Here is a 10,844-nt window from a genome sequence, read left to right as displayed (position 1 = left end):
TCCCATTCAGAGGTTTTTTTTACATCTTACAATACATTAGATTTAATACATAACAAAATGTATTAATAATACATATATATCCAAAACGATAGCAAATACATGTCACCAAATATAACCGAAAAATATATAGAGATATATGTCCGTACAAAATAAGTAGTTGATCTCCCTTATGCCAAATCTGCTAGCTTACGGTCTGCTGTTATCTGAAAAAAGGTAAAATCTATAGAATGAGCGAAAAGCTCAGTGTGTTCCATACAGTGTATATAAAAACATACTGATAAAAATATTCCAGTAAAGTCGGTTTATGCAATCATGTCATTTTTAAAAAAAATATGAACACTACCCCAGCCACTCACATCAGAATGTGTAGGTTCCCTAGAACCATACACCCAGCCCACACATCAAATAAGGCTCTGAGCACAAAGCCAAAGAACCTGCGGATATACTTCCTTCAACAATACCCCTTCAATAATTGTTCATGAATGTATTTGAATGAAAACAATGATTAATTCTTTAAAACATAAAAGTGTTCATGATTAAAAATCATATACAGAAATACAGAAATCAGAAGACAAATCAGTAGTATACAGAATTTCAAATATCGGATAATCAATATTCTGAAAATCAGTATAAAATACTGTAACCAGAGATCATATCAAAAATATGCTGTAAATCAGATATCAGATACATAATGTTCAGATGTATATTTTAAAACAGAAATAATTAACACTGTCGGGAAACACATATGTAACAGTCTGAGAAATCAGATAGAGAAGCTTATTATTACTGGGTTTGTCGATCACGCTCTGCTGCAGCGCTAGATCCTACGAATTGGAAAAATCCATATTGGAATCCTAATATAAATAATCTAAATATTATTTAAATAATATACGGAAACCTACGGGTAATTCTCGTAGTACGCGATTCAGACTGATCTAACGAACAGACAACACCGGACCTAACTGATCCTTGCTCAGATGAAATACCAGTACCTTCATACAATATTTTATTGAATCAATTCCTTAACCAAAACTCAATTAAATAATCAAAATATTAAAATACTAAGCATTTTTGGGTTCACATGCTTGATTTGAGAATTTCGGGTCAGAATTTGGCAAAACGGACTTCGGAATCAGATTTAGGACGTCGAAAAACATAAAGTATAACCATTCGAAATTCTGAATTCTTGGTCAAAATCAAAGTCAACAGGTTTGACTGACGATTTGGAGACTTTCGGGTTCGAATTTAGCAAAACGGACCCCAAAAACGAATTCGGGACGATGAAAATTGTCAGGATAGGTATTCTCGGAAAAGATTAACGACTGTTTAATAGCCGGTCAAAGTCGGTCAAAGTTTTGGTCAAAGGTGGTCAACAAACTGTCAACCATTTTACAGAAATAACACCTTTGTTTTTAATAAATACCATAATAGCACCTTTTTCAAATTAAATTCTCAAAATAGCACTTTTCGAATTAAATTCTCAAAATAACACCTTTTTCGAATTAATTCCCAAAATAACACCCATTTCAAATTAATTCCTTAAATAGCACTTATTTTGAATTAATTCCCAAAATGTCTCCCGATCAACGGTCAACGGTCGGATCGGGTCAACGGGTCGGGTCAAAACCGATCAACCCTTTGAAAAACTGGTCAAACCGGTTATTTTAGCCTTCCCCACGTGTAGTGGCGGCGCGTGCGGCGTCTATAAGCGTCGGAACAATTACAGAAAAATTCTTAAAAATTATTTTAAGCGATTTCGAGATACTTACAAAGCTCGGTTCAAATTTTTGAACGGCAGAGAGCTCGTTTTCAACAAATCGGAAAGTTTGACTGCTTCACCTCCCCACGCGCCGCCGTCGACGGAGACCGAGGATGACACCGGCGGACTCGGAACGGCACAAGGAACACGATGGTGCGGGAGGTGTCGTAAACGGAGCATTGATCGGCGATGAATTTAAAATTTTCTCGGCGATTGAGCTAAAAAAAACGTCGAGGCTTTGACTTGAAATTCACGGCGTTTAACAACGTTTCACCTCAATTAATTTAAGGGAATTGTTCCTCACTCGATAACGAACACGATGGTTTCAAAACGACGATCAGAATTCAGACGACGTCAAGATCATTATCGGAAGTCGAGATTGGGAGAAGATTTTGGGAGCAATTGATTTCTGATTGAAACCAATTGCACGTATATAACAACAATCTGACCAATTTTTCTTGGGTAAATTTCAGGGCTATCTCTAAATTTTTTTAACTCTAAAACAAGTTACAAGTTTTAAAAACTTCTAATTTAGTCTCCAAAATTTACCAATTTTCACAATTAAAACCTCAAATTTCAATTAAATATTATTTTAAAATATTCGGTTTGTTACAGTATCCAACTATTATATTCCAACACATCCAAATACATGAAAAATAAAATAAAATAAAATAAATTATAGACATCAGAATCTAACATTCAAGTCTTTCTTTTTTTACCGTCTCACGGGGGACAAATGCACATAGTATGACAATATATGTTACAATTAGATTAGAAAAGAGCTGTAAAATAATATCAAGTTATCTTTGGGCCAAGGAAATCAAGTGTCTTCTCTAAAGCTGACTCCACGCCAATTATAAGAACTGAAAGAGCTGGCATCCCTTAATCCTCTAAAGGCTGTTAAAATTTCAATACTCAAAAGCTCCTTTCTTTCGCTTGTAAATGAAAGCATGCATTTACCTCTCTGGATTATACGTTTTCGGTACGCTTCGGTAAATATCACAGATAATACAAGTTGGACTTCTTGTTCAAATTTGTTCAATGGCGCTTGTCACATGTCAATATCCTGTAACTTGCATGAGGACCTTCAGATGTATCGCGTAGAGTCGGATGCCAACCCATGGCTTTTGCAATCTCTACAAGTTCACCCATAACATCGAGAGAATCACGAATGTATACTCGTCCACCAGGTCTCAACATCCGGTCCATTTCAAGCATGATTGTAGACATATTGCATCTGATATAAAAGTATACATCAATAAATAATAAATAAACTGAACAACATATAATGAACTCCCATGTCAGGCAGTGGCAATGCTCCACCTATCAAATACCACCATCCTTTGTTACTATAAAACAAGCAATTTTTTGAGCTTAAAATTTTATCTAAAAAATGCATTATACCGTTGAAGGTGCTCACTGAAATCTTCTGTGTTTCGAGCAAATATGGATGTCGTGATATGACCAGAGCTTCAATAATCATATAGCAGAGAAATATTAGACTGAGTTGGCGTGCATACCTTTTCCTCTCAATTGAGAAAAGGCCTGCTGCATGCAAAAGATCATACGTCCTTGGGTATGTATCAAATGGTTCGCACCTAGTAAATGGGGCACAATTTAGCTAATAACCCAGTCAAAGCAATAGTAGCAACATTTTGAAGCAAGGAAATGATTAAACCAAAGTGATCCTATGGAGGGGGTAAAAGCTAGAATGAAAGGTTATATTTAAGGTGTATACAACTAAAGTGCATCCATTATTAATGCAATCGACTACGAAGAGCTTGCAGATAGGAATTAAGAAAAAGAAGTACCAGTCATGCATGACACCTATTAATCCACGATCATAAATTACAGGTAAGGTATTAGGCCCACTAACAGGGACCACATTTAGAACCCAAGCATCAAGTCGATTCTCAATTATAGCGGCTGCAAATCTGCAGAAAAGAATACATCAACCATAGATTTGAGAGATGCTGAAACAATTATAATAACGTAGAACAGTGCAAGACTAGGTTAAAAGAACACCCTCCAAAGCCAGCTCTCATGTCCAATACATTTCTTAGTTGAAATTTCTTCCAATGTAGAACACGGACATAACTCGCCACTATTTCATTCCAGTATTTTGATTCTGCCATGAAGAGCTCTTTTCTGGCTATGGACGAATCAATTTGTATGCTCTGCAGCCTGTCAGGTGGGATTTGCAGACGAGCAGGCCAAGGAGCAACATTTGCACCATATTCATTCTCAGGAAGTTGACTAATGCAGGCCTTCAGATCAACATACCTGAGAGATTAAGCAAATATCATGTAACCACGTAACTTGAAACTAATTGCATCAACCAAAATGAAAAAGTTATAGGTTTCGGAATAGGTTTAAAATTACTCCATTAAGACTGGTGAAGTTATAGCATTATACAAATGAACTTGACAATACTCAACTTATGAAATCCATCACAAATAAAATCAGAATTCTTAAGCATCCTATAATGCTTAGTTTTCCAACTAAAAGGCAGAGAGGTGAACATACCAAACATTATCTGGGTCATCATCTTGATCACATAAAGGAGGACTAGTCCTGGCTTCTCGGCTTAAATAACAGCTGTTATTCAAGGGCTTCTGCCATATTGCAATATATCCTTCCTTCTTTACAAGATCCCAGCAGAGGTGAGTAGTAAGACTAAGCATCTCTGAAAATAGAGAAAATCGGGAAATAATCATGTAATTCCGTTCAAGCTGCTATAAAACACATTTGATCAAAAGAACACAAGCCAAAAAGGGAAAAAACCGCTCAACCAGGATAAAAGAAAATGTTCATTTGCTATAAATTTGAAGTTTCTAGTGACGAATATAGTTATGACATTTCTGTGCATGCATAATATGAATTCTATTTCTAGATCCAGATTTTATACCTTCCCATTGTTCCTCAAAGGCCTCTTCATGCTTGTAAACTGGCTGGGCGGCCCAAGCAAAATATCCACCAGCCCTGAGCATTCTATTGACCTCGAGAAGCAAAATTCCATCTGCATTACAAAGAATAGGAATGGAAGGATGCATTAGAACAAATCCCGGAATTTGACATGAAAATAATATTCTAGAGACATCTCAGAAAACATGAGAACATTACCGATAAAAAAGATGGGACAAAAGTGGTTTTTTAAAGTAATGGTAGAAGGCAAACTTGTTGGAAAAGCAAAGGAAACCGGTATTGTTGAAGAAATTTCTCATTGGTAAAGTAAAAAAGTGATAAAAAAGAATGAGCGCTTGGGATTGCTAAATCCTGAAGTTCATGAGATGATTCAAATGTAACCCAAAATTATTAACATTTTCCTGAATTTTCTTTGCTAACAGAAAATGACGAGATAGGATAGAACAAAATGTTAACCATCACGAGTCCAATTGATGCGACATCGAGAGCAATGTATCAAATCAAAAGCTTGACTTGGGTACAATAAACGGCGAGTTGCAAATGCAGCCACCAGTGCAGGCGCTCCACGCTCAAGTGCCAATTGAACCTGGTTTTCATGGACATCTTTGGGAGATATTGACATGGTTATAACATTCCGAGACATCAAATAGGCACCAAAACTTGCCACACCACATGCAACATCCAGAACAACCCGAATGTTATGACCAAATGTAATATCAGGAACCATCTGAATATACAGATTAAAATTTAACCATCAGAAACAAAATCCAGGGACCAAATTTCTTGTAGTTTTTTATGCATTTAAAATTTTAGTAATAACCTTAGAAATCTGATTCAGATTTTGATCTGCCCCATGTATGAACTGTGTGCCACCTCCAGGAAACTTGAGTTTATCCTTCCCTTTTTTGGATATCCAACTTTGACCACCATTATCATCCACTAGACGTGTATGAGGAACATTTTTGAGCCATACCTATACATTGAACCAGTACATCAATATTGAACTAGATACGCTACAAATTAAAGAAAGAATCAATAAACCAATCAAACAGTAACAAAAATACTTGCAAAAGCACAAAAAAAGAAAGAGGGTAAAAAGCCAAAAAGAAAACATCTTTTCTTCCAATTGCCTCGGTAACACATGGTGAAAAAAGAAAGCAAAATCACCAAAATATTACACCTAAACTTACAACTCTCTCTATTCTATGCTTCAGCAGCTGACTTAAATCCACTCAACAATGCTGTAATCTCAGTCATCACCAAAAAGGAAAAAAAAGAGGAAAACTCTTTAACCTAGGGTACATTTCTTGATCTCTATTGGTACTTTAAGGCATGTTGGATTACAGTAATCCCCCCTATAAACACAAACTCCCTTCATCCAACCAAAATTAAACACTCTAATTTGTCCTTCCTAAGCACTTTAAAATTGTGAACTTGTGAAGGAAACTCACTCAGCTCAGCACGATACTCTGCATTCCATTAAATTAGTCCTTTCCAAAGAGCCAAAACCAGAAGGAGCTAAGAAATAAATCACACATTATTGATTCTAGCTAAACAACCCAATAATATACACACTTCAAAATTAAACATAACAATGTACCTCATCGCGGCTCCTAGGCCAGGGGATCGGAGGATGATATCCTTTAGGAGTCGGAATCAAACAATTCAATCCTTTCACTTTCTCCGGGCAATGTCGTTCAAATCTCTCCCCTCTCTCCGTCGATTTAAGCCTCTTAATGGCTTCCACGTTATCCAAACACGGTATATAGTCTTTCATATTCTCTCCACAAAACCCAAATTTCTTAACCGTAAACGTAGACTTAACACCCTCTTTTCCCGTTTTCACTTCAATCTCCGTTCCGTTCCACCAATTCTCCACCAAGTTCAGATCGAGCTCCCCAATCTCAAACTTATCCGACATCATACCGTTCTCGTCTACAATACCGAAAGTCTCGAACTCCGGCGGAGGAGGAGGAGGCCGAACTTTTTTAACTGGAGGTGGTCCGGGAGTGTTAATGAGAGCGGAGATGTTGAATTCTTTATTGAGGTTACGAGAAAGAGAGACGGAAGGTGAAGATGATGTCGCTTCAGAAGGGGATTGACGGGGGAAGAAGATGAGTTGACGGGAACCATCGGACCAGTGCCTTCCTAAGTAGAAGAAAAACAAGGAGATGAAAATAAAGGCCGCAAATTTGATCGACGTTTGGCTTTTGAGCGAATCGACATAGCCGAGAAGTTTCATGGTTGATGAACGCCTCAAAACGACTTTCTTTGAAAATCTTTGGAAACCTGCAAATTTGCTTGATTTGTGTTTTGCTTACAACCTAGCCTCACTCCTCGCTTGTCGGTGGACAAAAGAGCCATAGTTGTACCAAAAGTTATAATTTTACAAATTCGGCTCAATTAAAAAATGTTTTAAATTCAAACTTATAAAATATAACTCGAAAAATTTAAATAATAATTCAAAATTTTTTAATAATTAATAGATTAATTTTTAAAGTTTGAGTTGAGTCTCTCGACTCTGTATCATAAATATATATCACATATGAAAAAATATAAAAAATACACATGTATTGTATATAGTTATAAAAAATTATTTAAATTTGAATCAAATATGATAATGTTATAAATATTTATAATTAAATTTAAACACAAACTCGAAAATTAGAATAGACTCGACTAGAATTTTATAAACTCGACTCAAAAAATTTCAAGTCAATTTAGAGTTGTAAAATATTACTCGTTAACTCGAATAACTTGAAATATCTTTACTTGACTTGACTAAAAAAATTAAGTCAACTTCAAATTATAAAATAAAATTCATCAACTCAAATAACTCGAATTCTTTCTTACTCCACTCCACTCCACTCCACTCGATTAAACACTAACCCTTGCCGGAAGTTTTCAATTTTTGTTACTCTAATTCAGTTGTACTATTAAATATTTTTCTGTGATAAACCCTTATGTTTCAATTTTTACTTCAAATAGATCATTCTGGATAGTCAACAAAAATCAATTAATGGTTAAATTTTTTTCAGTTAATTATTGATATCTGATTCATTTACCGACTAGTCCAAATTAGGTACTATAGATATGAAAGTGATTCTCGCAACTCAGTTTACTTTATTAGCAAACACAAATGTTTAAATATCTAACCTTACTTAGGGGTTCTAGTACTTCATCCCTCTAAACCTAGAGGTCGATCGAGTCAACTCTAATCGAGTAAAAAAATCGAGTTATTTGAGTTGATGAATCTTATTTTATAACTCGAAGTAGACTTGAAATTTTTTCGAATCGAGTCGAATTTTCGAATTCTATTTAAATTTAATCGTAAACATTTATAATATTATGATATCATTTGATTTGAATTTAAATGACTTTTTTATAACCATATAAAATACATAAGTATTTTTTCATATTTTTTTCATATGAGATATACATATATTAGGTAAATTCTAGATACTCAACTCAAACTTAAAAATCAATCCACTAATTACCAAAAATTTTGAGTTACTTGAGTTTTATTTTAGAACTCGGTTTGAATTTTAAAAAAATCGAGTGGAGTTGAATTTTATTAATTCGAGCTAAAAAAATCAATTTTTCGAGTATAATTAAGTTTTACTTACCCCTAACTAGACCAACTAATGGTTGGTGTTAACGTTTAAAATTTTGATTGATGTATTATGATAACATTAAAGATATAGTAATTGAAAAACAAGTAAACGGTAATTGCATTTTTGCTATTACGCGCTTCTTTCACTCTTTATTTATAATTTTATTCATTCTTTAAAAAAATAATAAAAAAAATGCCATTAAATAATCGAACATGTGATTAGTACGCATATATACAAATTATTTATCACTCTATTTATGATTATTCATTGAATATTTTTATAAATATATTTTCGTATAAATTTGTTTTCATCTGCATTATGTATCACAGAATCTAGTAGTTAGTTTTAAATTAGTGTGTAGCACATTACATGCTAATCAATTATAACTTCAATAACATAGTGAGATTTAAAAATAGTTTCTTGTGAAGATAAATAAGATTGAAAAAATATTGAATTACAATACATGGTTTTTCTAGTTTATATACTTTTCATAGTATAATTTATATAAAAGAAAAATACTATAAAACGTGTTCATGCAATAGAAAAAAACCAAAATATTAGGAAAATAAACTTTAAAGTAAGGCTTATCTCTTTCTTCATCTTTGGTTGATAGACTAATAAAAAAATCTTTGGTTGATAGGTGGTGGCGTTAATCTTGGTGCAGTTCACCGTTGTTGATATTTCTTTTTCTTTTCTTTTTTTTATTTTCTTATATCACATCTCTTTTCTTTGTTTTTTAATGTTTTGTAACTCTACCTTTACGACATGTTTTGCTTTATTGTTTGTCGCATTTCTGTTCGTTTGGTTGTTGTTGTTGTGCAAAGAACAATCCAAAACGAAAATTGAACTTGAGACAATAAATAGAAGGAATTAAACTTCTTTAAAATAATTATAAAGAAAAATATACTCTTTTTATTTTGATCTCTTGATCTGAAATAGTTGAGGTTTGTTGCTACAAAGTTTCCTCAAAGACATATTTCCGACCACTCCTTGGGTGCTCGAGATCTTTTGGTCGCTTGTCTCTCAGGATACAACATAACTCGATGATCAACGAACAATAGCACAAACTTTCGAGATCAATAACTATTTCTTGCCTTTACCTATCACCGAAAAACTAGAGAATGAGAGAATATTTTTTCAAGAAAAGTAGTTCTTAAATTCTGATATATAAAAACCCTAGCCGATTAGTTCAGTATTTATAGTACATTTTCAAGAGAGATTTACTTCAAACAAATATCTTTTAATATCCAATTTAAGCATATAATAATTTCTTTTAATTTGAAATATTCAAAAAGATATACACATCTTTTACTATCCAAACTTAAATAGATATTATTTTAATTTAAAATATTTAAAAGAATATAATTATCTTTTAGTATTCAAAGTTAAATAAATAATGTATACATTTTAATTTAACATATTCAAAAGAATAATTATCTTACTAATATTCAAATTAAAGAATATCTTTTAATTTAAAATAAAACTCTATATTTCTCTTTAAACCCTTGAAGAATTTTTTCAAACTTTGAAAATAATTTATAACAAAAATTTTAAGTGTTTTAAACTTTAAACAAGTAAAAATGAATTTTTTGGTCTCGTAGTGTTGATACTTTTCATGTGATATCAATGCTAAATTCTTTGAAAGTTATTGAATAGTATCGATATTTCTCCCATAATATCGATACTCATTTTAAAAAATTGAACTTTATTGTTAAAATCGGTACTGATACTCCATTTATTATCGATACTACTTATAACAGTAATATCAATACTCTCAATTTAATATCGATACTCTTCTAGTGTTTCAAAAACAGTGAGTTATTTTGATACTAATATTGTTCTTAGTACCAATATGATCCACAATAGCAGTATCGATGCTACTTATGAAGTATTTATATTCCCAACTTGAAACAATTATATTATTGTAATTAATACACGTAGTACCTACACTCATCCTTATAATATCGATATCATAAGCGTCTGGACAATATTTATTGTGAAAATATTTATGTGCAACAATTATATTGACTATGATGACTACCCAAACAGCTAGAATTGATTGAATGTGTATAAATGCAAGCTTTTAAGGCATATATGAAGACAATATATCATAAATAAAGTGCATTTAATTTGAGCCAAAAGGAAGTCATTTGTATTTGTATTCCATTTTGCTTTCAAAGAACACTTGTTGTACTCATTTGTACTTCAAGTGTTCTATTTGTTTTTAAATTGTGCAAACATATTCCTTGTAAAGTTTTTTTATTGTAATTTTTTTCTTTGAAAGTCTTAACACTTTGGGGTGAGCTTGTAAGGTTACATCTTATCCTCAAGTGTGAATACAAATTAGTGAATTTTATAGAAATTCTTAGTATGGATAGCTACAATTGAGTGTAAATCTTATTGAGAAAATTGAACCACTATAAATTCTTTTGTAAATAATTTTAATTTTCTAAGGCTTCCACAAAAGAAATTTATTAGTCAACTCACCCTCTCTTGATTATTTTATTCGTGTAGACACGTCTTTTCGTCCGAAGATTTTTGCTATT

General features: G+C 32.8%; 1 protein-coding gene across 1 annotated transcript; it reads right to left on the bottom strand.

The window, feature by feature from the left end:
* Positions 1-2,714: 2,714 nt before the first annotated feature.
* On the bottom strand, positions 2,715-6,953 carry LOC120205722 (probable methyltransferase PMT11). The gene is made up of 9 exons (XM_039205554.1): positions 6,285-6,953; positions 5,505-5,657; positions 5,141-5,411; positions 4,668-4,778; positions 4,286-4,445; positions 3,785-4,042; positions 3,571-3,693; positions 3,280-3,357; positions 2,715-2,996 (listed from the first exon to the last, which is right to left on the bottom strand). The coding sequence occupies exons 1-9, from the start codon at positions 6,924-6,926 to the stop codon at positions 2,798-2,800; spliced, it is 1,995 nt and encodes a 664-aa protein (XP_039061485.1). The 5' UTR covers positions 6,927-6,953; the 3' UTR covers positions 2,715-2,797.
* Between the last annotated feature and the right edge of the window lie 3,891 nt (positions 6,954-10,844).

Source organism: Hibiscus syriacus, unplaced genomic scaffold, assembly GCF_006381635.1.
Source record: "Hibiscus syriacus cultivar Baekdansim isolate YM2019G1 unplaced genomic scaffold, ASM638163v2 tig00000452_pilon, whole genome shotgun sequence".
Classification (NCBI taxonomy): Eukaryota; Viridiplantae; Streptophyta; class Magnoliopsida; order Malvales; family Malvaceae; genus Hibiscus; species Hibiscus syriacus.
This window is presented reverse-complemented; position numbering and strand designations above follow the sequence as displayed.

Excerpts from the sequence above, each read along its gene's own strand:
- LOC120205722 (XM_039205554.1), bottom strand. The coding sequence starts at position 6,926 with ATGAAACTTCTCGGCTATGTCGATTCGCTCAAAAGCCAAACGTCGATC. Across the intron at positions 4,779-5,140 it reads CATCAATTGGACTCGTGATG|ATGGAATTTTGCTTCTCGAG; the intron begins GTTAACATTTTG and ends TTTGTAATGCAG. Across the intron at positions 4,446-4,667 it reads CTTTGAGGAACAATGGGAAG|AGATGCTTAGTCTTACTACT; the intron begins GTATAAAATCTG and ends CTCTATTTTCAG.